At 54.1% G+C, this 26,867-nt stretch overlaps 3 protein-coding genes across 3 annotated transcripts in view; 1 reads left to right on the forward strand and 2 right to left on the reverse strand.

The window, feature by feature from the left end:
• ERBB2 (erb-b2 receptor tyrosine kinase 2) overlaps nucleotides 1–14,756 on the forward strand; it is a 40,032-nt gene extending 25,276 nt beyond the window's left edge. Inside the window, exons 10-27 of the mRNA XM_050935352.1 lie at nucleotides 619–692; nucleotides 1,070–1,160; nucleotides 1,591–1,790; nucleotides 2,126–2,258; nucleotides 3,061–3,151; nucleotides 3,344–3,504; nucleotides 3,788–3,835; nucleotides 4,327–4,465; nucleotides 4,983–5,105; nucleotides 5,378–5,476; nucleotides 6,174–6,359; nucleotides 7,238–7,393; nucleotides 8,703–8,778; nucleotides 8,869–9,015; nucleotides 9,630–9,727; nucleotides 10,422–10,595; nucleotides 10,988–11,261; nucleotides 12,644–14,756. Of these exons, the coding sequence (XP_050791309.1) occupies nucleotides 619–692; nucleotides 1,070–1,160; nucleotides 1,591–1,790; nucleotides 2,126–2,258; nucleotides 3,061–3,151; nucleotides 3,344–3,504; nucleotides 3,788–3,835; nucleotides 4,327–4,465; nucleotides 4,983–5,105; nucleotides 5,378–5,476; nucleotides 6,174–6,359; nucleotides 7,238–7,393; nucleotides 8,703–8,778; nucleotides 8,869–9,015; nucleotides 9,630–9,727; nucleotides 10,422–10,595; nucleotides 10,988–11,261; nucleotides 12,644–13,014 (2,641 nt within the window). The 3' untranslated portion in view covers nucleotides 13,015–14,756. The remainder of the gene's footprint in view (nucleotides 1–618; nucleotides 693–1,069; nucleotides 1,161–1,590; nucleotides 1,791–2,125; nucleotides 2,259–3,060; nucleotides 3,152–3,343; nucleotides 3,505–3,787; nucleotides 3,836–4,326; nucleotides 4,466–4,982; nucleotides 5,106–5,377; nucleotides 5,477–6,173; nucleotides 6,360–7,237; nucleotides 7,394–8,702; nucleotides 8,779–8,868; nucleotides 9,016–9,629; nucleotides 9,728–10,421; nucleotides 10,596–10,987; nucleotides 11,262–12,643) is intronic.
• Nucleotides 14,757–16,922: 2,166 nt separating this feature from the next.
• MIEN1 (migration and invasion enhancer 1) lies at nucleotides 16,923–22,605 on the reverse strand. The gene is made up of 4 exons (XM_050935384.1): nucleotides 22,493–22,605; nucleotides 21,321–21,418; nucleotides 18,761–18,837; nucleotides 16,923–18,181 (listed from the first exon to the last, which is right to left on the reverse strand). Exons 1-4 carry the CDS (start codon nucleotides 22,549–22,551, stop codon nucleotides 18,098–18,100), a joined length of 318 nt encoding a protein of 105 aa, XP_050791341.1. The 5' UTR covers nucleotides 22,552–22,605; the 3' UTR covers nucleotides 16,923–18,097.
• Nucleotides 22,606–24,493: 1,888 nt separating this feature from the next.
• On the reverse strand, nucleotides 24,494–25,540 carry LOC127040785 (zinc-binding protein A33-like). The gene has a single exon (XM_050935370.1). The coding sequence runs from the start codon at nucleotides 25,538–25,540 to the stop codon at nucleotides 24,494–24,496; it is 1,047 nt and encodes a 348-aa protein (XP_050791327.1).
• Nucleotides 25,541–26,867: the final 1,327 nt, after the last annotated feature.

Consider the following 26,867-nt stretch of genomic DNA (forward strand, 5'->3'; position numbering starts at 1 on the left):
ACAGCTCCTGCTGGCTCGCTCCAGGGGAGTTACTGGCCCTGTGGGTAGGAGGGGCCAGTTCTGGTCTCAGATGTCCTGGGTGAAGGAGGTGCGTGTGTGGCATGTTGGAGCACTGTGGGGGGGCATCAGGAGCTTGCTAACTCCTGCTCAGCTATCCGGCCACCAGGGGAGTCTCTTCTCCAAAGCCCAAGCCCTTAATGCATGAGCCAAAGGGGAATCGCAATTATCAGCGTAGGGCCTATGCCACACAGCTGAATGGTTCTGATTCTATCCAGGAGGGGGCAGCAGTGCACACCCCAGCCAGTCCATTACAGTCCTGTCTAGATCAGGCCTTTTTGGAAACTGAAACTTCCCTTGGGCTTTAGTCTTGCAGGCCCGAGGCGAGTGTGCATGTGAGTGGGTCATGGGGCATGAAACGGGTGTGAACAGGGGCTCCCTCCCGGAGCGTCCGTTTTCTCTTCCAAAATCCAGCTGGGCTTCATAGAGATTGTAGCCCATCAGGCCGGGCAGCACCTGTGACTGCGTGGCTGCAGGGCAGCCACTGCCCCCCATGTCCATGATCCCAAGGGCTTATGCCTCCAAGAATCCCCCTCCCCAACCATGTTCCTTCTAAAACAGGGATCCTGTCACCAACACTGCACCCTTGAAGCCAGAGCAGCTCAAGAGCTTCGGGAGTCTGGAGGAGCTGACAGGTGGGTGAGGGACTGCTTAGTGCCCGGGCTCACTCATCCACGTCTCCAGCCGGTGCCCACCGAGAGCGTGATGCAGCCTCCATCTGTGACGTGCAAATGACTCGTTTCCATTTCGCTCGCTTGCAAAGTCACTGGACGGGGCTCAGCAGCAAAGCCACCCCAGGGGCCTCCTAGCAGTGGGGCCTTGGCTAAAGGTCACACGCTCCTGCCCTAGAAATTTAAGCCACCTTGCTTAGCGTGGGAGGGCGCCCATAGGAGGCAGGCCTGGGCCCTGCACCTGTCAGTCACCAAGGAGTTTGGGAAACCGACCCACCACCAGCTGGTGGGAGGCCGCTGCTCGCATGAATAAGGACACACCTTCCTGCTCCATTTCACAGGCTTCTTATACATCGAGTCCTGGCCAGAGACCTTCCCAGACCTGAGCATCTTCCAGAACCTCCGGATCATCCGAGGCCGAGTGCTTCACAAGTGAGCAGGCAGGGACATGGGGTGGGGAGGAACAGGCCCTAGGACGGGATCCGGAGAACGGATGTGCCTCGCAAGCCTTGTGAAAGCAGTTGGGGATGTGCCCAGTTCTCTTGGTCACTGGAGGGGGGGTGGTACTAGCTAGTCCTCCAATCCCCCCCAAGAGCAGTGGTGATGAGGCCTTTCAGGGTGGAAGCCTAGAGATGAACCAGTGGCTGGAATTTGCCAGATGTGGAATGAGCTTGGTGTATCTCAGCCCAGACGCCAGCTCACAAAAGCCACCCTCACGGTTTGTGGTTCAGAGGGAGCACGTGGGAGGGTGTGACCAGATCCAGAGCCCCTCAGAGTGTGGGGCTGGCAGGGACCCTATAACTCCTGTCTCATTGTCCTTCCCCTCCTGGCTCACCCCGTGCCTGTCGACGTCTCTCTGCAGCGGTGCTTACTCCCTGACGCTGCAGAACCTGTCCATCGTCTCGCTGGGCCTGCGCTCCTTGCAGGAGATCAGCAGCGGGATGGTGCTGGTCCACCAGAACCCCAACCTCTGCTTCCTCCAGAAGGTGCCCTGGGAAGCCATCTTCAGGAACCGGCGCCAGACGCTGTTCCAGACTAACAACAAGCCTGTGGAGCAGTGTGGTAAGGGGTGGGGGCCTCTGCCAGGGCTCTGTCCGTCTCTCTGCCCCACCCAAGGACTCCTCCTATGCCCAACTCACCTGGGCTTTGAGTGGCACTGCCATGTTAGCTGGGTGCCAATGGGTGCTCTCTGCTGACTGGTGCACAGCCCTCCAGTGCCACGTAGTACCATGTGTCCCTGGCTGTCACGCTGATACCAAATTCCACACGGACATCCATGGCTGGCCTGTGCCCGGTGGAGTCTGTGTTCTCCTGGGAAAGGCCACTGGTCCGGCTGCCTCAGGGGACGGCGGGGACAGGCTGGGCTCCAAGTGCTAATTGTGGCATCCTCCCCTCAGAGAACGAGGGGCTGGTGTGCTTCCACCTCTGTGCCAAGGGGCAGTGCTGGGGGCCAGGCCCGACGCAGTGCGTGGCCTGCGAGCAGTTCCTGCGTGGGCAGGAGTGTGTGGAGTCCTGCAACCTTCTGGACGGGTAAGCGGGGGTCTGAGCGGCTGGGTTCACTGTGTCTGTGCCCGACAAGCCTCCTGGGGGGGATCTGTGTGAGAGGGAGAAGGAGGAGGCTTTGGCACTGTGGCTGGATGCGATGGGGGCAGAGGATGCCACCAAGTCCCTGGGCCAGGCCCCTTCTCCTTTGGCACTGATAGTGCAGCCCTGCCTGGGTTTGGGGTGTCTCCAAGGGACCTTGAGGATAGAATGCATGGGAAGAAACTCCCTGGGTATCTCCCCTAGGGAGGATCTTGCTGATCAGGGTGCAGCAGAGCAGCAGATGGGATGCTGGAGCTGCTGCTCAGCGGCCTGTGCCTGGTGGGAGCAGGGGGCAGGTTAGGAGCCATCCCCAACCTGCTCCCCCTCCCCATCACACCCTCCTTTCGGATCGTGCAGGGTCCTGAGTGGCTGCCCGGTCCTTTACCAATGCAGGGAACAACGCTGCTGGGCACTGCCCTGATCCCAGCCCTGCCCACAATGTGGCGCCCTGGGGGCCGCTTGGAAGGAAGGGGGCCAGCTCTGGCATGGCTGGGAGAGGTCAGCCTACAGGACAGCGGGCAGAGCCTCCCACACGAGGCACCACATTCCAGCCCTGAGTTTAGGGATCTGAAGCTGGGCCCCTGGTCGCAGAGGCAGCTGTATGGGAAGAGGGGAAGGGGCACATCTCTGCCCTCCCACTGCTGCCTGATCCTCAGCTGGGCTGGTCTTGCCCCATCAACAGGCACTGTGGGGTGAGGGTGAAATGTGCCTTTGTGCAGCAGCTGGCTCAGGCTCTTTCTCATGGCAGGGCCGTCCGGGAACATGTCAACGGGACCCGCTGCCTCTCCTGCCACCCTGAGTGCCTGCCCCAGAATGGCACGGAGACCTGCCACGGATCGGTGAGGAGCTGCCCAGGGTGCCTGGGGGGTTGGCAGATCGCGTGAAAGCCCCTTTAGGATGGGGGAGGGGATCTGCATTCCCAACCAGTTTCTATTATGTCTCAAGGCTTTGGACTGACCCCGGATTCCTGGGTTCTTCATTCCCTCCCCGCCCCCAATCCCACGGTGCTCACTCTGTATCCTTCCTGGCAGGAGGCGGACCAGTGCATGGCCTGCGCCCATTACAGAGATGCCCAGTACTGCGTGGAGAGGTGCCCAAGTGGGGTGAAGGCCGATTCCTCCTTTGTGCCCATCTGGAAGTATCCGGATGAACATGGTGTCTGCCGGTTGTGCCCCACCAACTGCAGCCACTCGTGAGTACGGGCGCTGGCTGGCACGGAGCATTGCTCTTCGCTTGCAGTATTCAGCGCATCCCGAGGGCCAAGCCTGGCCTAGGAGGAGACAGCAAAGTGGGGCGAAGCAGGTGGGGATGGGCAGAGGTTTGCAGCTGGGGGAAAACTGGCATGGGGGCCTATGGGACACAGCCCAGCAAGATGCTCCACTGCTTGGCAGTGAAACCAAGCCCGTGGGAGGATTTTCTATGGCGCTTCTGCCTCCCGTCAAGTAACAAAGCAACGTCTCTGGGTCCTTCCCCAGGTGCACAATCCGGGATGAAGACGGCTGCCCCATGGATCAGAAGCCGAGGTACTGCACCCCCATCTGCCCAGCCCCCTCTGTGCCAACTTCCCAGGCAGGCTGCACCCTGGGCAGTAGCCAGGGTCCACCTCTCCCTGGGGGAAGCTGATGCCATCTGCCTTCTGCTCAGCATCCCCCTACCCCATATGCACCTGCAGCCCCCTTGCGCTCTGCCAGGAAGCACCAGAGGGGAATCCCTTCCGCAGCCGATTGGCAGGGGACAAGGCTTGGCCAATGGGGCCAGATGCTCTGTCCTCCTCGCAACCTTCCCAGCCCCAGGAGCTGTTCCTAGGCAGACCATTAACCACCGGGCCACCAAGGAGCCACGAGCCACAGCTTCGAAATGAGCCACCCATGGGGGATCATTTCTGGAGAAGGCCCTGGATTTTACAGTCTCCTCATGTCCTTGTCCCCCATTCCCCCATAGAAAGCCAATCCCGCAGGTTAGACTGGCCCCCCCAGTGGAACCAGCCCATCCAGCAGCCTCCCCCTTCTCCCAGCCAGGTGACATCCATCATAGCCGGCGTGGTTGGCGCCCTCCTGGCCCTGGTCTTGATCCTGATCATCGTCGTGTGCATTAAGCGGAGGCGGCAGCAGGAGCGGAAGCACGCCATGCGGCGCCTCCTGCAGGAGACCGAGGTACGGACAGCACCACAAGCCCAAGCACCCGCCCTGCACACTCAGGCAGGCTTCTGGTGGCACTCGTGGCAGTGACTGGTAATGTGGCAAGGCCTCCCAGGGCACCTGAGCGGCCAGAGGATCCCAGCTGAGCCAAGGGAGGCCCTGGGCAGAAGTGACTGGTGGGGGGGCTACTGCAGGGGGACGGAGGATGTTGACCACCCTGGGTGCCCCTTGTGGCCGGTGCCCAGGTTGGGCCCGTGCGAAGTGTGCTGGTGATTTAGAAAGGCATACCCCACAGCCACTCCTCCTGCCATCTTCCAGTGGGGACAGCCCAGACGCTCCCCCTCTGCCCACAGGAGAGACAGCTGCCCCACCGTGAGCTCTGGGGCAGGGCCTGAAGGTGCCACGCAGAGGGGTCAATCCTGGGTTCTGAGTCTCCGTGTCACCTGGGGGCTGCAGCGGGGAGCGCCATGGGCCTGAGGCTGCCCAGCTGGCACCCTCACTGACATAGGACCCTCCTCCCCATCCCTCACAGCTGGTGGAGCCGCTGACGCCCAGCGGGGCCCTCCCCAATCAAGCCCAGATGCGGATCCTGAAGGAGACTGAGCTGAAGAAAGTGAAAGTGTTGGGCTCTGGGGCCTTTGGCACCGTGTATAAGGTGAGGCGGAGACGGGAGGAGCAGGGGGGCAGCGGGGAACCGGGGCCAGGCTGCTGCTCTGCAGGACCTAGGAGAGGGATGGGGAGCTGGCTGGGGGTGAGGCAGCACTGAGGGAAAGGACACACTGGAAAGCGTCTCTACCCTCCCTCCCTCCCGAGTGTCTGGCCCCACGGCTGCATCCTCAGCCCTCCTTAGCACTGCCTGTGCACCGCCCATTCGAGCCCTGAGGTGTGGCCCCAGCGAGTGCCCTCACCATCCTTCCCTCCCCTCAGGGCATCTGGATCCCCGACGGCGAGAGCGTGAAGATCCCCGTGGCCATTAAAGTCTTGAGAGAGAACACGTCGCCCAAGGCCAACAAAGAGATCCTGGACGTGAGTGGGAGATGGGCGCTGTGGTGGGCACACCTGCCCTGGGGGCACACATGCCAGCACTGCACAGGTGCAGAAGGGCGCTGACCCAGCCTGCCAGGCTCATTCGTGCCCAGGCCACCAGACTAGGCTTCGCTCAGTGTTACTGAGCCACCGGGTCCCTCCTAGTCTGACACACGTTGAGTTTGCTCCCATCCGTGGCTGTGGGTAGCGGGTACAAACTCTCCAGCTCAGGGCACTTTCCCCACTAAGCTACCAAAGTCGGTGCCTATGCTTATTTCCCTGCGTCCATACACCACTTCCGCCCCCAAACTGGGCCTGTGCATCCCAGCATGTCCATTTGCTGGAGAGGGACAGGCTGTCGTGTGACCCACTGTTGCAGAATTATTACTTGTGGCAGGAGAAGCAAGGGACCCATCTCGTCCACCGTCTTTTCCTTGCAGCTCTGCTCTTTGATCTCCCCGCTGCAAGGCCCCAGACTTGGCTGCGTCATGCTGTGGAAATCGAAACCCAGCTGGCAGGTGCAGCTGGGCAGGGCTACGAGTCTCTGCCCTGTGGAACCACACATGGTTTTCTGTGGTGCAGGGGGGTAGGAAGCCAGCTCTCAGGTCTGGGCTCCTGGCAGGAGTCTCCCCTGTGGTGCCCAAGTTGAGTCCTGCCGGGGTTGATTTTGCTGCAAGCCAGTTTCTCTCCTCCCCAGGAGGCCTATGTGATGGCAGGCGTGGGCAGCCCCTACGTCTCCCGCCTTCTGGGCATCTGCCTCACCTCCACGGTGCAGCTGGTCACCCAGCTCATGCCCTACGGCTGCCTGCTGGACTACGTGCGGGAGAACAAGGACCGCATCGGCTCCCAGGACCTGCTCAACTGGTGTGTGCAGATTGCAAAGGTAGGAGGAGCCCCAGGGTTGGGCGAGGGGGTTCAGGTGCAGCTCTCCTGCCAGAGAGGCCGGGGCGACGACCAGCATCAGGCGCCTTCCTGCCACCCACAAATCACAGGTTCACATTACAGCAGGGCCAACGCAGCCGTCCCACTGGAGAGGATTCCCAGGCCCTGAGGTCCCCTCTGCTCTGCGTGGGTGTTAAAGACCCCATGGCCAGGCTTGTAAGCATGGAGCTGGGAAGAGGGTTGCCGCAGGATCCTGAGGCCAAAAATCTCATCTTGAAATCGCAGTGTGCTGGTTGTTCACACTGCCCCTCACTCCCCAGAGGTGGCTGTATTATCCCTGTAGGTGCAGCGTTCGTCTAGCCCGTTTGGCTCTTTCAGGCTGAAAGATGCTGCGCAAACATAGGAAGTGATCAATATCAAAACACGGCTGCTGTTTCCTATCCTACCCATGATACATGGCCACAGCAGCTGCTTCGCCAGCCCTAGGTCCACAAGGGGCAGGCTGCTTCCAGCCCAGGGGGGTAGTACAAGCGGAGGATGGCCAGCCATAAATGAAGGGGGAGTATTGATTAGAGCAGCAGGGTGGGCATCAGGACCCCTGTAGTCTGTACCTGGCTATGCCACTGAATCACTGGATGGCCTTAGGCAAGTCTCTTTCCTGCTCTGTCCCTCAGCTTCCCCATTTATAAAATGGGGCTAATGTCTGTAAAGTGCTTTCAGATTTTCTGACGTGCAGAGCACTACTAACGGGGGAGAGAGGGGCGCGGGGCTGGACGGGCTGTGGCTCAAACCAGCTGGGTCCCAAGAACTCCACCCTGGGGCTGAGGCACTTACAGGTCTCCATGATGGTTCCTCTCTCCCCTCTCCTCCCCCCCTCAGGGGATGAGCTACCTGGAGGACGTGCGGCTGGTGCACCGGGACCTGGCTGCTCGCAACGTCCTGGTGAAAAGCCCCAACCACGTGAAAATCACGGACTTCGGCCTGGCCCGGCTGCTGGACATTGATGAAACAGAGTACCACGCAGACGGGGGGAAGGTGAGCCAGGTGGCAGGTACCAGGGAACTGGACTGGGAGAAGCCAGTGGGACTGGGGAGGGGCCCAGACCCCAACCCTTTACTCAGAGACACCCTGTGCCACATGTCCCCACAGCAATGGCTCGCTGTGGTATCACATGGCAACCATGAGCTGCCAGTGCTGGCTGGGCACATGGGGAACTGGCTGAGAGCCTCCTGCATTAACCCCATCCCATCCCAAGGGGCAGCTAACCAAACCAAGGCCATTTCAGGGCCCCCCTGGGGTGCATAGATTTGGGAGGGCCATCACTGTAATTTATTCTTTGGGTGCTAACGCTTGCGGCCTCTTTGCCATTCCGTGTCCCTCGAATGTGGCATCAGAAGCAGCGAGTGAGCCAAGTGGCTGTGCTGGATGAGGGGGCTGCTGACTCCATGCACCGTTCCAGCTCATTGCTGCCAGGCCTCCGAATTGCAGAAACTGACGCACCCACAAGCCCTTGTAGGTCCAGCCATGTCCATCTGGACAGGCCAGGTCAGGGGTACATCTTGCAGTCAAAACCCTGGGGACATAAATCTAAATGATGTATCTCAGGCCGTTCCCCCACCCTTCTCAGAGAGCATGGTGCTGAAACTAGCCCGGTACACGGCTGCTCTGCGTTCAGTGGCCGTACGCCTGTGGTTCTCAAACTTTTGTACTGGTGACCCCCGTCACACAGCAAGCCACTGAGTGCGACCCTCCCCCTTGTACATTAAAAACACTTTTTTATATTTAACACCATCATAAATGCTGGAGGTGAAGCAGAGTTTGGGGTGGAGGTTGATAGCTCGCAACGCCCAGTGTAATAACCTTGCTATCCCCAGTTTGAGAACCCCTGCCATACGTGGACCTAGCAGCTCTCTGCTACCTCCCTCCTGGCATCAGGTCCTGCTGGATGTTTTGCTGTTGAGTGCCGACAAGGATGGCCAAGCTCTTGGCTGAGACTGGTCCAAAACCTCAAATTCTTAGCACAAAATCTAAATCCAAAATATTTTGGCCCAACCCCGAAATTCCTTCATTCCTAAATGTGGCCGTGGGGCCTCACAGCAGCTATAATTTGTGTCCCTACTGCATCTATTCTCCGCTGTGCACCAGGCTCTTCCCATGATGCACCATGTTTCCTCGCCCAGAGGAGAGAATGGTGCATCATGAGTGATGTACTCTGACTAGAGAGCCTGGCCTATATCTGCAGGCAGCTCTTAGTGCCCATCCTGTTTCTCCCTGCTGCTGAACACATGACAAGGCAAGGATGAAATGAACAGGCTCAGTCTGCTCTGTGTTTTTCCGGCCCCAGGTTCCCATCAAGTGGATGGCTCTGGAGTCCATCCTGCGCAGGAGATTCACACACCAGAGCGATGTCTGGAGCTACGGTACGTTGCGTTGTCTCTGGGATCCCTAGCTGCAAGGGACATGGGGTGAAAGTCCCATTGCTCCTGGCCCTGATGAACCTGTCTTTCCAGGAGTGACTGTCTGGGAGCTGATGACTTTTGGTGCCAAGCCATACGACGGGATCCCAGCCCGAGAGATCCCTGACCTCCTGGAGAAGGGAGAGCGGCTGCCCCAGCCTCCCATCTGCACCATCGATGTCTACATGATCATGGTGAAATGTACGGAGGGCCCTAACTGTCATGGGCATCCACTAGCCACCCCCCACCATTCTCGACTTCTGGGTTGTACTGGTGGGAGGCACATTTGGTCTTGGAGCCTCAGCAGAAGGCTCCGAAGAAAAGGCTCCAGGGTTCAGAGGATGGGGTTCCTCTTGCTACTACGTGACCGAGGCTTGAGGGTGAATTTGCTGGGTAAAGACCCTGAGGCCTAGCCTCTGGGATGGGTAATAGCCAGCTCTGTTCAACCAGTCCTAGAGGGCAGGGAGTCTTTGCAGGACAGGCCAACGGTTGGCCTGTGGCCTGGGTGAGTGAGCTTGGCTACCTTCTGGACACGGGGACTGGGGCTTTGCCAAATCCTAACTGGGACAGAGGGTAAATAGGCAAGATGGACCCCACCACACGCTACAGAGTCCTTCAAGCCAGCCTTAGTGGTGCAGCCTCCTGGGGCTGAGGCGACGCTCGGGCATGTGTTCCGAGGAGAGGGTCACAAGTAAGGGCTGGGAGGCGTCTTCACCAGGCCCCTAGAACTAGTCCTTGCTCCTGTATCAGAGAGCACAGTCTCGCCAGTGGTGCACATGCCTTGGGCTCACTGGCGCCTTGCTCCCTGCCCGAAGGTTGGATGATCGACTCGGAGTGTCGCCCCAGGTTCCGGGAGCTGGTCACCGAGTTCTCCCGTATGGCAAGGGACCCACAGCGCTTTGTGGTCATCCAGGTACGTGGAAGCAGCTTAGGTCACTACACAGCTCTTGGCAGGGAGTGTGTCTGTCTCTCAGTGAGAGGCTCGGGCACCAGCCATCTCCCTCCCCACCTCTTGGTTCCCAAAATCTTTCAGTCTTTGGCCTGCTGCAGGGGCACCACTGGGGACTCACACTCCAACCCAGCCAGTAAGTGTGCTGGCTTCACCCACCCCATTCAGCTCCTCAGCAAGTCCAGGGCTTGGGGTTCTTCTCTACCAGCCGGGAAGCTAAAGTGTGGTGTAGGGCAGGGAACGACAAGCCAGGACTCCTGGGTTCTAGCCCTGACTCTGATTCACTGTGCAGCCTCTGGCGAGTCACTTTGCTGTAGCTCACATTCCCCTTCTGTAGCGGAGGGATAACACTGACCTACTCCCAGGGGCATGGGGAGGATGAACGTCCATCCTGTATTGGGGATCTTGTGATGGAACATGCCAGAGAAGCCCAAAGAATAGTTCCAACCTTCAAGGGATGTCCTTTTGGGGCCGTTAATCACCCACACACAGAGGCTGCAAGAAGGACCAACAGCTAAAGGGCTAATTTCCCAGCAATATCGTCCTGCCCACCCACTTGCCCTGGAGTTGTGATCCCAGCCTGGGGAGTCCTTGGCGCTTTGTAGAGCATGAGAACAAGGGTGAAATGCCCTAAACTCCCCTCCTCTGCCCCCAACAGAATGACGACATGATGGGGCCAGCCAGTCCCATAGACAGCACCTTCTACCGTGCCCTGCTGGAAGAGGAGGACATGCAGGATTTGGTGGATGCTGAGGAGTACCTGGTCCCTCACCAGGGTTTCTTCAACGCAGACCCCGCCGCCAGCTACCGCAGCCGGATCCCTTCCACCAGGGTAAGTGTGGCGCACTCGGCTGCAGGGCCTTCACTTATCCATACCGCGGCGTTCCAGACCAGGCTGCCGAGCCAGCTGCTGGGCTGTGTGCGGGTGAGAAGTCACAAGGTGAAAGCAAGTCAGGACTGGCTGGGAGAATGGCAGGTGCTGCAGAGGGGGGCGCTAGTGACCCAGGAACTGTCTTCCCTCCAGGCTGGCTCTGACCCCGTCTGGCCCAGTAGGTAATAAGCTGCTGTGCTGCTAATGCTGCCTTCATTCACCTGAGGGGTAAAAGCAACTCCTCTCCCTGTGGCTTGCTGAGTGCCTGAATCCCAGCTTCACAGGCAGAGCTGGCTCAGGAGGAGGGTCCTCAGCAATCATCCCTCCCGCTTTGTTCTCTTCCCACTCCCTAGAGCACGACAGAGACCCAGGTGGATGCGGAGGAGGCAGAGGACTCGGCCCACTACCCATACCTGGGCCAGGCTCTCTTGGAGCAGTCGGAGGGCCCCACTCCCGACATGTTCGACAGGGACTACATGGCGAGCAAAGCCCTTCAGAGCCCGCCTGTGCGGGAGGCCAGCACCCTCCAGCGCTACAGCGAGGACCCCACCAGCGTCTCAAGTGACAAGAACGAGGGGCCGGAATCAGAGAGTTACAGCAGCCCGGCATCCTGCAGCATAGCTCCAGGTATGGAGGTCGGGCCCAGCCCTCCACTGCAGAAACTGCCCTTTTCTGACCAGGGACTAAGCTGAGCATCAGCAGGGGAGGTGTTCTTGGGGCAAATTAACAGAACTAGGACTCAGCTGATGGGGATCTGTACCCAGCTCTGCCATCAACACACTGGGTGACCTCAGGCAAGTCCCCTGCCCCTCTCTGCCTCAGTTTCCCCCTCTGAAATGAGACTAGCTGGCTCTCGGGAGCTTTCGAGACCTAATTCATGAGTACTTTAAAAAGTGCTGTCTATCTCCAGTATTTCCATCAGAGTGAGAGACGGCCATGTAATTATCCTCACAACCCCCTGAGAGGCACAGATGGGGAACTCAGACAGAGAGAACTAAGTGACTTGCCCAAGGTTTCAGGGCAAGGAGGGAGGTGTGGTGGAGGAGCAGGAAATTGAGCCTGTCTCCCCTATTTCTCAGGCCAGTCCCCTCAAAGGGCATAGCATTATATAGAAACACTCCAGCCTCAAGCAATTTCTGATCATGGCCTAAGGAAGGAGTGTCAGAAAACATGATACAGGGTGGTTGTGATTTCAAAGACTGTGCTAACTGGGTGGAACCATCCAGCACTAGATAAGCTGCTCATGCGTCCCAAAATCGGTCACTCCAACCCCACAACCCCCGCCTGCGACTCTTGCAAAGATGCCCATGCTCGGCCCTAGAGATGCTGCGTTGGCATCGCCTACAGCTTTGCTGCTTTATAGCTTTGGAGTTAGGCCATTTCTCTGAGTTTCCAGGCTGGGCCTGGAAGGGAGTGTTAGGCGGGGAGGGGAAAGGAAGGCGTTAAAACAAGCTGTTCTGCACTGGGGGGGAAAGTGATGAAAAGGTAAAACAAGGTCAGATGAAAAACAGGGCAGAGGGATCATGAGCTTAGGAAGACTGGCAGCAAGGGAGATAGAGTCTAAGTACTTAGACTCACCTCCCAAACCCCTAAGGGAACCGAAACCTAAAGGGTGTGAACCTCCAGGAGGAACCGTTTAGCGTCACACAGCTGGGAGCAAAAGGATGAAATGAAGCAAGGGCAAATTCAGACTGAACAGCAGGGGAAGTTTGATCAGTCAGGAATACAGGACTTTCCAGACAATTTGAGCCATCCAGCCCCCTGTCCTGTCTAAGGGTAATGGCCAGTAGAGGAAGCTGCAAAGGAAAGCAGAATAAAGCTACCCTGGTTGGGAAGCAATGCCCCCAAAGGGACATGGTGGACTGATTTCAAAGCTAGGCTTTACAAAGTACCAAGAGCAAACAGGACAGAGTTGTCCTGCATCATCCCCAGGGCTCCAAGCTGCATGGGGCATTGGGAAAGAGGCCCAGTTTCCGTGATTCATTAGACGTTTTGTCTCCCATTTGTAGAGTACGTGAACCAGACGGAGGATTGCCTCTCGCCTAGCAAGCACCAAAGATCCCAGGTGTCCACGCTGGAGAAGCCCAAGGGACACCTGGGGAAGAATGGGCTAATCAAGGAACCAAAGAACCCTTTCCAAGGCAGCTTCGCCAATGCAGTGGAGAATCCAGAGTACCTGACCCCACACGACCTTTCCTTGGCGAGTGCTTTCACACAGGCCTTTGACAACCCATACTACTGGAACCAGGACCCTTCCAAAGTCAGCCCTGCCGAACCGGGCTCCACAACCAATGGCTTCACCACGACTCCGACTGCCGAGAATCCAGAGTACCTCGGCCTCACTGCGTCCATCACGCCACCCAAGGACACATCAGACTAACGGCCGTGCCTGGTCAGCAGAGGAAGCTATTTCAGCCAAGGCAGCTTGGATATGTATCAATGTATGAATGGTAACAATTCAGTTATGCAGCGTGTGGGAGTCCTGTAATGAAGAATAGCACCAAGGCCCGTAACTATTGCTCAAAGGCAGCTCTGCCAGTCCTCTTAAAACTAGATCTGGTTGAAGATTGGCGATGACCTGGAAGGACAGAACAGGGCTGGTCCATGCCTCGTTCCAGCGAGCATGTAAGGACTGAGCACTGCTTTCAAACAAGCCGGTCCTTCATTTATCTATGCAACCAGATTCATTTTGACAAATACCTTGGTGTCTATGGAAAACATGGGACCTATGGGGTCTCTTCCATCTCCACCTTCTCTGTGCAGGGATTGTCAGACCCCTCCACTTCCACATGCCAACCACTGGGCCGCTTGGCATAAAAAAGCCAGAGCTGGGACAATGGTGGGGTAGAAATTCAAGGGCTTTAATCAGAGTGATTCTGACTGACTGGCAAAATGTGAAACGAAGCCTACAAGGGTGGCAAACCACTAGCATCTCTTCTCCTTGCTCCGTCATTAAGAGGAAGGGTGGGGGACAGGCCTTCATTCACCTGGGGTACCGATAAAGCTGGATGTGCTCTCACAGCCTGAAGGGGGTTACCAGTAATGTTTTTTAAGACACTCATGGAAAAGCTTTAACAGACAGGGTTGAAAAGTAGTGGGGGATCGGAGCGGACTGCAATGGTGAGCAGCCCTTCCCTGCCCTTAAACAATTCAGAGCTGCTCCTGCCAACAGAACTAGGGTGAAGCATGCAGCAGGCACTGTCGTTCAGAGCTTTCTCTGTAATAAATAATCAAGAGCAGTAAGGGAGGAGGTCTGACTAGACCACTATTAGCACAAGTACTGGCCAAGGACAGGACAGCTCAGCTGTCCAATTCAGCACCCATTCTGGAGAACAGGATGGGAACGAGAGACAAGGAATGGAGATCAGGGTACCGGTCCTTTCCCATTGTGTCCAGCAGCTACAACCACCTACTTAACAGACCTTCATTCCAACTGTCCATAGAGCTGGGAACCAGGCCTCTGTCTGAGCTCTGTGAAACGAGTCGGGGGTGGAGACAGGTATTGCTGTGCCACCATACCACCTCTCACACCATGAGATCACCCACTGAGCTGGTAACCCTTGCTTTGACTTCCTGTTTTAAGACAATGAACTAAAAGACAGGAGCACAGCCTGTTCCCACTGGAGTGGCACTGTCTACATAAATGAGATGGCTTCCTCATCACTCTACCTGGAGAATATACTTTTTTTTTTCTTAAATTGGCAGTCTCTCATTGCCCCTCCAAATTATCAAGAGGGCCACATATTACACTAAATAGCAATAACCCACTTCCAAAACTGGCTTGGTCTTCCAGTGTGGTAATCCCGTGGAGAGACTTCTGTGAAAGCCTCAATTTCTCCCTATATCTGTTTAGGTTTACATTGGTTTCTCATGCAGTGCCCTAGATAAACATTCAAACCCTCCACGTGTGCCTCAGTTGAAACCTTCCCAGACCTACATGTGCAAGAGAGAAATTTGCTCTTACAAAATTTCCCAGGGGGGATGAGTTGACTTGTGATACATCCCCAGATCCTGTTTAAAAATGTTCGTTTTATGCGTTGTACGAGGTGACTGATGGATTGTTTTTAATCACCTGTATCAAAACTATTTGTATATTAGATTGTACATTGTTTTTCTACTCTATTTGTCTGAAGTGTTTTTCCCCCGAGTGCACATCCTCTTTCTACTCTGAGGCAGATGTGTTTGCTGTTTACTTTCTATCAGCAAATGTCAGAAGTAGGAATATTGAGCATTCAGCATCCACAGAAGATAGTAACACTTAGCACTGCAGTTGCACCCTCCTGTGCAGGAGAGCAAAGGGATGTAACCACGTTACCTACCCCTCAGGGCTGCGATCTAGCTTGTTATTTGTTATATAGGCTGGAAAACTGAGGCAGACACATGGCAAAGCCCTACTGCCAAGGCCTGCTTTAACATCTGTTTGATGTTAAACGATGATTACGATGAGGAATTCAATTCAGTTTAGCCATCTGATGGGGAGAAAGGAGATCTGAAGCCTCCAGTCCCTGCCAGACTTCATTCAGAGATGACTAATGTCTCCTACTAAGAGGGCAGGTTCACCTGCATTACCTGAAAAGACCTCCACCTTTCTGACTCACTGCTGGGAAAAGTGAAGGTAACCAAAAGCATTTCTCAACCCGGAATCTTTCAATGAATGGTTTGATTAGAATCAGCCAACTGCTCAGTTTAACCTCGATTATAAACTCCTCAGGGCTGATGAGGTGCTCAGATATCATGGTGGGGAACACAGTAGAACAACAAAGATAGAACAGAAATGTCTATTCTCTCTAAGCCAGCATTTCTGAGCCTGATAGCCAGTCAAACTACTTCCCATCCTCATTAAGATGGAAAACATACCAAAAGAGGAGAGTAAAGTCATTTTTTTCTGGCCACTAAAGCAAAATCTATCTGAGAAAAAACACTTCTGACCAATTTGCTGAACTAGGAATCCTATTCAGGTCTCCAGCCAAGCTACCTGAGGGAGACAGTCTCAAATTTCTTTGCCAGTGTTGTTTTCACTAGAGAGAAAGAGGATTTTGTGATACATGGCCCGTTGTGTCGGCTCTGTCTTCTGTATATTCCAGCAGCCATTATGCTTTGAGCCAAGGAGCTTGCTAGCTGTGAGACATTAATACAGCTGAGCTGTTCACCTATCTTAGAATATCAGGGTTGGAAGGGACCTCAGGAGTCATCTAGTCCAACCCCCTCCTCAAAGCAGGACCAATCCCCAGATAGATTTTTACCCCCATTCCCTAAATGGCCCCCTCAAGGATTGAACTCACAACCCTGGGTTTAGCAGCAAATGCTCAAACCACTGAGCTATCCATCCCTCCCTCCCTATTTTTTAACTCATTTGCTTTTATAATCAGGGAACCCATACTGGCATTGAAATACTCAGAGCCCAACCTTCCTGTGTATGCACAATTTTTAAACACTAATTTAGGGCTGGTCTACGCTAGAAAATTAGCTTGGTTTAACAACATCATTCAGGGGTGTGAAGCCGACCCAAGTCTCTGTATAGACTATGCTGCTTCCTCTCGGAGAGCTGGATTACCTAAAACGATGGGATAAGCCCTCCCATCAGCGTAGGTAGTGTCTATGCTGAAGCACTCAAGTGTATGCTGTTACAGTGTGGACAAGGCCTAATCCTTCCACCCACAAGGAAAATCTCCTTTGAGTATCTACTGCAAAAACAGCACGTCTGTATGTTGAGATAGCAAACGATGTAAAATTCTAGCGGAGACAAAAGCATAGGGAGTTTCTACCTGCATGGAGCTAGACCAGGTCAACCCCAGGGGGTACTGGGATTGACTTCGTCTAGCTGCATGCAGGTAAAAAACTACCTATGCCTTTTGTCTCCACTAGGATTTTACATCATTCACTATCTCAATGCACACACTTTTTTTTTTTGGCAGTGAAGACAGTTTTATTTTACAAAGAGAACCTGAAGCAAAAGACCAATGGGCTGCCTTGAACGCAGATACACAGATGAAACGCAGAAGTGCTATTATTCATCTAGCACAAGGCACCCACAAGCGCAAATAGAACTGTTTTCTCTGAACAACAGGTACGTACCTTTCTAACCAAATGGGTTGCAACCCACAAGCAACACATTTTGTGCCACCCAGAGTTCCAGGTGACTGAAATCCATAAACAATATTCACCCTGAGCGCTACTGTAACCACGGCTAGAGTTTCAAAGCTTTCATAGCCCAGTGCACAGTACCCCATCTTATAACACAGTGATAATCTCCCCGTCATTTATACTCCCCGACAAAGTAAAAAGGAACAAGGTTTTACTGTGATTTTATTTACTACTGGCTTTTTTTTTTTTTAAATACACAGTCTATAATAAATAGAATCACCCCCCTTAAAGCATAAATTAGACACTGGGTAGCCAGAATTTCATTGGCACTGCCAGGTTCTTATCTTTAACACCAGCATTCTCTTAAGTCACTTAGCACTTTATCCTTTAGCTCATTCACCCCCTTGACATTCAGTGTCAAAGGGCAAAGTCATGACAATAGAAAGTGAAAATTGGGTGTTAAAACAGGAGGAATGGGGTGGGGTGGGGTGGAGGGGGAAGTTTTCTGCAGGGAGCAGATGGGCAATTAGAAGACAGTCACTAATTATGGTTCTCACAGGAGGAGAGAAAATAAGAAAGGGATTTTACGATCCAAAAACTGATATCTAATTGATCCTGCTTTAGCACTGGTTTAAACAGTGACAAGGGTTGTGACAAGGGTTTTTTTAAATGATTAACAATAGTATTTAGCATTTAAGAACAATTCAGTTCTTCTCTAAAACCTTCTGATCCAAATCACCAGGTCTTCATAACCACTGTGGTCAGTTCTCTGCCCCAAAACACTGACTTTCTCATTTCCATATTACACAGTGCTAAGCAAAACAGGCAGAGCTTTCTCAGTGCACTTAGAACTCCTGGTGGGGACTCCTGCTCTCTGGCTGACTCCACTCAACCTACCAGGATTTTAAGGGAGGCTGGCAGCAAGCCAATTAGTTGCCCATCTATGTGCTACAGCAATAGGAGAAACGGGGACATTTATGGAGAGGAAGAGGCGTAGAAAATGATGGAGTGGGGACGCTCTCGTCCTCCTTGGGGCTTGGGTGACTGTCTGGGGTTAGATGGCATGCACAAAGTAGTTCCAAAGTTTAGTCATTTCTACCCAACAGCAACATGTAGTAAGCTCTCAGCTATCCCATCCCCAGTCCCAAGTCACCTGATGTGATGCCATTCCCACAAGCCTCTTTGTACAGCCATGTTAGCGATTCAAGTTACCTTGATGTCTCTTCCACACATGACGCTGCCTGGCCATAGAGTAAGACAATTAAGCCAGAAGGCAGAGAGGAGCAAAGCAGCAAGGTAATGGCATTTCAGAGTGGATGGGCAGAGTTGAAGGTGATCAGAACACAAGGCCTGTAGTGACGAGGAGGGTGCTGCCGGGGCTACAGGATGACACAGGGGGGACGACTGTTGGTGATTTTTTCTAGAGGTTCCCCATTTCTGGCTCTTCTTATTGCTTCAATGAGCTAGAGAACAAGAGACAGAATGGAAAGGCATTAAACTCTCCATCAAAGATTCTCCCATAGGCCTCTAAGCCCTCTCCACATGCATGAACCAAGATTACAGAAGCGCCTACTGATCTTGTGGGCTCAGCCTGAAATAGTTTCAAGGGCCGGACTTCCAGAAGTGTGATGCACCCCTTTTCTGAAAAATCAAGATACCTTAAAAGGTGTCTCAAGCCAGGCATCCAAAATCACTATTCGTTTTTGAAAACGCTGGCCAAAGTTTCTAAGTTAAGTAATATTAGAGGCAGGCAACAGTTTGTGGTTTAAGCTACACTAAAGCAGAGTTCAGGATGGTGTCTGAATTCTTGTTACAGGCAGCAGGGTTCTGATCATAACATGCCCTTCAGTTTGAAACGTGCCTTGATACACTATGAGGAGAGTAGCAAAGCCCTAGGATGATGAAATGCCTTTGAAAAGCATGTCACTTCCAAAAATAGAAAGTTTCCTCGGTCAGAAGGGGGTTGTTGTAAACAGGAGTGTCCCTATAGGCACATTCCACACAGGCTGATGCAAGGGTCCAGCTGGGATCTGGATACTTACATCCTTCTCATAAGGAAAGCCACCATTTTCTAGTTTGGAGAAGACAAGCTGCCCATTGATTTCAATTTCAAAGGTACCTTTAAAACAATAAAAACAACCAAGCTGTAACAATCCACAGACACTTCCAGAGTACACTGATCAGTCCCACAGGATCACTTGCTCAATGCTGAAGATCAGGGCATTCAGTCAGCTTAAGCATACAGACAGCAAACAAGGACAGACGTATCTAACTGAAGCTGTGTTATAAGCCTATGCTAGGCCTGTCTTAAAATACGTGCTTTTAACCCAAGGATCTCAAAGAGCTGCATAAAATATCCTACACCTCACCACGAGGTCAGGAACTATTATCCTCGCTTTACAGAAGAGGAAAGCAAGCCACATGATTTGATCTGGTCACCCAAAAGGCACAACATTCAGATACAAAACCTAGGAGTCCTGCTGTATTAGATTACACAGCTTCAAATTTGCAGTGAAGGGTCAGTTTCTGTGTACAGTATCAGAGGGGTAGCCATGTTAGTCTGGATCTGTAAAAGCAGCAAAGAATCCTGTGGCACCTTATAGACTAACAGACGTTTTGGAGCATGAGCTTTCGTGGGTGAATACCCACTTCCTCAGATGCATGTAGTGGAAATTTCCAGGGGCAGGTATATATATGCTAGCAAGCAAGCTAGAGATAACAAGGTCAGTTCAATCAGGGAGGATGAGGCCCTCTTCTAGCAGTTGAGGTGTGAAAACTAAGAGAGGAGAAACTGGTTCTGTAGTTGGCAAGCCATTCACAGTCTTTGTTCAATCCTGAGCTGATGGTGTCAAATTTGCAGATGAACTGAAGCTCAGCAGTTTCTCTTTGAAGTCTGGTCCTGAAGTTTTTTTGCTGCAGGATGGCCACCTTAAGGTCTGCTATAGTGTGGCCAGGGAGGTTGAAGTGCTCTCCTACAGGTTTTTGTATATTGCCATTCCTAATGTCTGATTTGTGTCCATTTATCCTTTTCCGTAGAGACTGTCCAGTCTGGCCGATGTACATAGCAGAGGGGCATTGCTGGCATATGATGTCGTATATTACATTGGTGGATGTGCAGGTGAATGAACCAGTGATGGTGTGGCTGATCTGGTTAGGTCCTGTGATGGTGTCGCTGGTGTAGATATGTGGGCAGAGTTGGCATCGAGGTTTGTTGCATGGATTGGTTCCTGAGCTAGAGTTATTATGGTGCGGTGTGCAGTTACTGGTGGATCTACAACCCATCCTGGACATCAAGGATCTACAACCCATCCTGGACAATGATCTCACACTTTCACAGGCCTTGGGTGGCAGGCCAGTCCTTGCCCACAGACAACCTGCCAACCTGAAACCTGAAACATATTCTCACCAATATACGCCATCATATGCCAGCAATGCCCCTCTGCTATGTACATCGGCCAAACTGGACAGTCTCTACGGAAAAGGATAAATGGACACAAATCATACATTAGGAATGGCAATATACAAAAACCTGTAGGAGAGCACTTCAACCTCCCTGGCCACACTATAGCAGACCTTAAGGTGGCCATCCTGCAGCAAAAAAACTTCAGGACCAGACTTCAAAGAGAAACTGCTGAGCTTCAGTTCATCTGCAAATTTGACACCATCAGCTCAGGATTGAACAAAGACTGTGAATGGCTTGCCAACTACAGAACCAGTTTCTCCTCTCTTGGTTTTCACACCTCAACTGCTAGAAGAGGGCCTCATCCTCCCTGATTGAACTGACCTCGTTATCTCTAGCTTGCTTGCTAGCATATATATACCTGCCCCTGGAAATTTCCACTACATGCATCTGAGGAAGTGGGTATTCACCCACGAAAGCTCATGCTCCAAAACGTCTGTTAGTCTATAAGGTGCCACAGGATTCTTTGCTGCTTTCTGTGTACAATTATATCCCAACATCCTCGTACAACTGAACCAACCTGAATAATGTTAAGTATCCTCTCCCTCATTAAGATTACTGCCCACATCACTTGGTCTGAGGCAGTGACCTTATCAGACATCATGTGCTAAGCAGGGACAGACTGGGTCGTAGGCATGTATGGTGCAGAGTCCTTTGTGATAAGACAAGACAGGTCTGTAGTGTAGCAAACACAAAGGTGATTCTTTATATGCACAGAGCTGTGTACTGCCGAGGGCCCTAGAAGATGCAGATTCCAGCGGGTCGCTGGTGAAAGGGCATTCCACAGCCATGAATCTCAATCAAAAAGCCCTGACCCAGGCTCCTGGCGGTTTCAAACTGAGATCCAGCACTTGCTGCAATCCTGTTGACTCCTATATGCTCAGCTGGCTGCAGAAAGAGGCCGTTCTTGTGGTTAGCAGGTCCTGGCCCAACGAGTTACATATCCCATAGGAAAACCAAGTGTATGGGACCAAAGCTGTCTCCTCTCTTCTCAGACTTACTTTTAACCCCTTTCACCCTTGAATTATTTGCCAATACACAAGATATGTCACCTAGGTGGCCTTTGGAGGACAAAGCTTTGAGGCTGCAAGATTGGCATAGTAGCACCTAAGTAGTTATGAAAGTTTAGTGGAAAATCCTACCTTTCCCCCCGAGCCTGGATTCAATTTCTATATCTGGGTACTCTTCTTTCACTGCACTTGCCAATTCCAGGTACGTGGACTCAAACCCACACGGCTCACTGGTAAGAAAGGGAAAAAAATAGATGGTCGAAAAAGGCACACTCAGGGTAAAGCTTTGGAGATGCTACTGGAAATGCTGAGAGGCTAACATGCGGGAAGACGAATTTCAGTGCCATTGCTATGCAGAGCAGAGATCTAGTGGGAGCTTAATTGTAGAGCAACACACAAAGGTTGGAATGGATATGGGGCATCCCCCCAAAGACCATCACTCCATCATATTCCCACTGAACCCTATATCCCCCTATGCATCCATTACATCACAGTCCCCTCTGTGAACTGCCAATAACTTCCATCTGCCTAATTCAGCCCACCACTAAACACTCCCTCACCACATTCCCTCCACGACAAGATCCCCTCTGCAGCCCACACAACCGCCACTGCTCCCAACAGCCCCCAGAGCCCACACAGGCCCCCTAGAGCCTCCCTAGAGCCCACACAGGCCCCCACTGCTCCCAACAGCCCCCCCAGCCCCCACTCTTCCCAACAGCCCCCCAGAGCCCCCTCCTCTTCCCAACAGCCCCCCAGAGCCCACACAACCCCCCACTGCTCCCAACAGCCCCCCAGAGCCCCCACTCTTCCCAACAGCCCCCCCAGAGCCCCCTCCTCTTCCCAACAGCCTCTCTAGAGCCCACACAACCCCCCACTCTTCCCAACAGCCCCCCCAGAGCCCCCTCCTCTTCCCAACAGCCACCCTAGAGCCCACACAACCCCCCACTGCTCCCAACAGCCCCCCCCACGGCCCCCCAGCCCCTCCTCTTCCCAACAGCCCCCGAGCCCCCACAGCCCCCTAGAGCCTCCCTAGAGCCCACACAGGCCCCCTAGAGCCTCCCTAGAGCCCACAAAACCCCCCACTGCTCCCAACAGCCCCCCAGAGCCCCCCCTCTACCCAACAGCCCCCCAGAACCCCCCCAGCCCCCTCTTCCCAACAGACCCCCCAGTCCCCCCTCTTCCCAACAGCCCCTCACAGCCCCCCTGCTCCCAGCGCCCCCCAGCCCCTCTAGGACCCCCGCGACCCAGAGCACCCGGCCCAGAGCCCACCCCGCGGCGGGGGGGGGGGCAGGCCGGGCTCTCACCAATACTCCACCACGATGCGGACCCCGGCGGGCGCCGCCGGCTCCGACCCTTCGCTCATCGCGGCCCCACAGCCAGCGGCCCCGACTCCTCCCCGCTCAACGCTTCCGGGTTCCCGGGTCACGTGCAGGGGGCGCTTCCGGGATCCGCCCTCCCGCCGCCGGCCCCGCGCTCTAGCGACCCCTGGAGGCGAGGCGGGGAACTGCAGCCGCGGCGGGGCGGGGCTCGGCTAGGCCCCGCCCCCAGCCCCCCCCAGGGGGCCCCCGGGGTCTGATCCCCGCACCCAGGGGCCCCCCCCCCATAGGGACCGACCCCCCCTCCCGCCTGGCACATCTGTCTCTTGTTTGTTTTGGGGAGACCCCCCCCACACACCCCGAACCCCCAGAACAGGGGCCGGTTTTGTTTCCAGTCTCCCAAATCCCAGCCCGCTGCCCACCCACGTGTCACGCCAGATCCAGGAGTCATGTGTCCAGCTGGTGCCGCGGGACGTTGACGTTTTCCACCAAACGGGAGGGTGACCCGGGGTCCGGTTTCCCACCCGAGCGCCCGGTCGAAAAGGGACCTTGGCAGCTCCACTCAGCACCACCGACCGGGCCGTTAAAAATCCAGGAGCCAACCAATGGGAGCTGGGGGGGCTCCCTCAGCCCTACCCCCCAGCCTGGAGCCCCCTCCTGCACCCCAAACCCCTCATCCCTGGCCCCAGCCCAGAGCCTGCACCCCCCAGCCCAGATCTTGAACCCTCCCCCACACCCCAACCCCTTGCCTCAACCCACATCCCCCTCCCACTTTCCAAATCCCTCGGCCCCACCCCCCAACCTGGAGCCCCCTCCTGCACCCCAACCCCTCATCCCCAGACCCACCCCAGAGCCTGCACCCCCAGCCAGAGCCCTCACCCCCTTCCACACCCCAACTCCCTGCTCCAGCCTGGATCCCCCTCCCACACCCTGAACCCCTCATTTCTGACACCACCCCAGAGCCCATCCCCAAGTTAGAGCCCTCACTCCCTGCTGCACCCCAACCCCATGCCCCAGCCCAGTGAAAGTGAGTGAGAGTGGGGGAGGGGGAATGTAGTAAGTGGGGGGCAGGGCCTCCGGGAAGAGGCAGTGAAGGGGACAAGGCCTTGCGGAAGGGGTGGGAATAGGCTGTTCAGTTTTGTGCAATTAGAAATTTGTCAACCCTACCAAATTGTCCTGTCTTTCCAAGAACCATTTTTTCCACAACAAACTTTCACCCACTTGTAGCCCCTCTGGTTGGGACCTGCACTGGAGTGAGTGCATCCCCCTCAGGACGTCCATTTGAATTTCCTTAATGCATACAAGCCCAAGGAAATATTTTGCTACCTCCCGCAATGACATTAGCCCGCCCACTGGTTGCGATTTTACAGTATTTGGTGGTTTTTCTTCAAGCTCCAGCTCCTAGAGTCAATTGATACTGCGGGAATCTCTGCTTTCAGTTTAAAAAAAAAAAAAAAGAGGCTGTTTCTAGCCCCCGTGGCTGTGGAGAGCAGCTAAACATGGCCCCTAAAGGCCACGCTGCTGGATACCACCACAAGCTCATTTGTCACATCAGGGAAGAGATTGGGGGCAGGGGGCTATGGGACACCACTGCAGACGAGGCAGGAGCTACTCAAGGAAATCCAGGGATCCTACTTGCGTCCCAAACCCCACACAAATGAAACACTCCCAGTTTATTTAGTTTATTTCTCCTCTTTCCTTTCAGTGATTTGACACCTTCACTTCAGAGTTCACTTCTCAGCCAATCCAGATCCCCCATTTGCTTAGGGAACCACGGTGGCAGAGGTCTCTATGCCAGCAGGGCCGCCGAGAGCGGGTTCGGGCCCCGGTGAAAAAATTTTCGGGCCCCCCAGCAAGGGCGGACTGGCTAAATAGGGCCGACGAAGCTGGGGAAGCCGGGCCCCCTTCCGGACCGCTGGGCCCCAGCAATTTGTACCGGCTTCCCCCCGCTCTTGTCGGCCCTGTATGCCAGCTGTCCCTCTCCCTGCTCTAATTGCACACCCGGAGAGGCTCATAGTCCTGCTCAGCCAGCACCAGGCCAGGGCAGAAGAAAGGGTGCAATGGCTCCTGGAAGTTGCCCCTGAGGGTGCAAATCTCTGCCATGCACTCGGCGTCATAAAATCCAACTCTGCCGCTCTCATAGTCCAGGCAAATGCCCACCTTCGTGGGGCTGGAATCCAGGGTCAGGAGGGCTGGGGGTGAGGACAGGGCATAGTAACGGTTGCCTGGTATCTTCCGAAGGGCCCAGTATCCATTTTCAGGGTTGAGATCTTCTGTTGCCTTGCGGTTGACCCAGTGGCTGGCTACCCCAATCACCCAGTTGCTTTTGCCCCCAACACTCACCTCCCAGTAGTGCCTGCCTGAGCGGAAATCCTGAGAGCCGAGGACATAAAGACATGGCTCAAAGCGCTGGGGGCTCTCCAGGACAGCCTGGGCGCCAGGTCCCAGTTTTGCCGATTTCAGGTCTTCGGAGAGCTGCAGATGCGAATGGGCTGTCTTAGGGTCCAGGGTGAGGCGCTCCAGTGCAGACCGCATCACATACCCCAGCATCCTTCTACAAACCATGTATGTCAGTGAAGGGCTGGAGAGGACAGTGGGCCTGTAGTGTCTCAGTTCCTTGCTGTGCCAGGTCAGCTCTGCCTTTAGATGATCCACCTGGCTATCAGCCATAGCCATTAGGTATCCATCATGGTCCTCCACCTCACTCAGGTAATCTATTAGCTCCAGAACACAAGCTTCCCTCTTGGTGATGTCCGTCACCCTGTCCTCCAGGCTGCTGAGTACCTGCTTCTCTTCTTGGCCAATCTTGGCCATCACAGATTGCTCCTCAGCATACAGGAAGCTGTGCATCTTCCGGAAATCCTCCATCACCTCCTCCCGAAGGGACTGCAGGCCACTCTGAGTAGCCTGGATCTTTTTCTTGTAGGAGCAACAGAGCTTTTCCACACCTTCCTGGGCCTCCAGGAAGTTACAGACCACGTCTTCCATTTCTTTGCCACCACTCTGCTCCATTGGGTGCCTCTGAGGAGCCTCCATGGCAGAGCCACTGCCCTCCTTCCCTTCCCTCTGCTGCTCCAGCTGTACTGTTGCGAATTTAGCGGTGGTATTTCCCCGCAGCTGGATCTGACAGCACTCCAGCAGGGTTGCACCTCCTCAAGGCAACAGCTGTCCGCGCTGCACAGGAAGCAACGTACTGCAAAGCCCAGCCCTACTGGCATTGGGACAAGGCCTGGTTACCAGTTCTTCTCTGCAAAGAGCTTAAGTTTCAGTTTCCCTGAACGCAGTGGAAGAAGCCCAGCCAGGTGCTCATTGCTTGTGAAATCTCCTGGTGTTTGCCAAAGGCTGGAAACGTCTCCTTATCTACAGTACGAAGTCTGTTGTGGAATAAAGGCTGAGTTTGAAATGCCCATCAGGCCTACCATCTGAGCACATTTGGATTCTCTTACCGTGACATTCTATACCATGGAGGAGCACCCTATAACCCCCCAGATTCCTCATTTATATATAATTGTGATCTTGCATATAAAGCAGGCCATGTGAGGTATCAGGGGAAAGGTTATGATCTGCTGAAACGTATTGTTCCATTGTATGTATATTATCAGTTCAGATGAGGTTATGAGAATGTCTTGTATGGTTGTCACTAAAGTATGCTGTGGGTTTGGGGGGTGCCCAGATACCAGCACTCCAGAGACAGTGACAAGGGAGGTAACCAACACCCGGGTGGATGCTGAACAGAAATCACCAGCCTCTGTCCAGCAAAGGAGCTACAATGCAATGACTCACCTGCATAAGGCCACACCAGTGGAATTCCTCAACCTTGCCTGGCCCACAAGCCATGCCCACAAAACATGCCCGGACTTGTGTTCTCCAAGCACATGAACTAAGATCATAAAACAGAACACAGTGGCACTGCCCACATGCTGGGCCGTTCTCCTGCCCCCCACCTATGCCACAAGCCACAAAGACACTGAGAAGACTGAAGAGTCCAACAGAGGAGACAGGCCCAGGTTTAAGAGACAAACCTGTATATTAAGGACTGAGATATCCAGTGGGTGAGAAAAACGGCTTCATCGAGATGTTGCCCAGTTTAATAGGGTTGAGAGTTTAGACTGCGTGCTTATATTTTATTTATTTTGGTAACTAACTCTGACTTTTTGCCTATCACATATAATCACTTAAAATCTACCTTTTCTTTTTTTCCTGGCAATAAGCTTCTTTTACGATTTATCTTTACCAGTGAGTTTGTACGAAGTGTGTGGCAAACCTGCTCAGGTTTTGCGAAGGTGAGTGTATATCCACTTTCCATTAATGAAGTGGTGAACCAATTAATAAATTTGCACTGCTTGTCTTGAGTAGTGCAGGA

Source organism: Gopherus flavomarginatus, chromosome 25 (genome assembly GCF_025201925.1).
Source record: "Gopherus flavomarginatus isolate rGopFla2 chromosome 25, rGopFla2.mat.asm, whole genome shotgun sequence".
Taxonomy (NCBI): Eukaryota; Metazoa; Chordata; order Testudines; family Testudinidae; genus Gopherus; species Gopherus flavomarginatus.

What these genes read in the sequence shown, in the direction of transcription:
- LOC127040785 (XM_050935370.1), bottom strand. Translation starts at nt 25,540, where the DNA reads ATGGAGGCTCCTCAGAGGCACCCAATGGAGCAGAGTGGTGGCAAAGAA.
- MIEN1 (XM_050935384.1), bottom strand. Translation starts at nt 22,551, where the DNA reads ATGAGCGAAGGGTCGGAGCCGGCGGCGCCCGCCGGGGTCCGCATCGTG. An exon ending in ATCCAGGCTCGGGGGGAAAG is followed by an intron (nt 18,838 to 21,320) that starts GTAGGATTTTCC and finishes ATTGTTTTAAAG; the next exon opens with GTACCTTTGAAATTGAAATC. An exon ending in GCTTTCCTTATGAGAAGGAT is followed by an intron (nt 18,182 to 18,760) that starts GTAAGTATCCAG and finishes CTTGTTCTCTAG; the next exon opens with CTCATTGAAGCAATAAGAAG.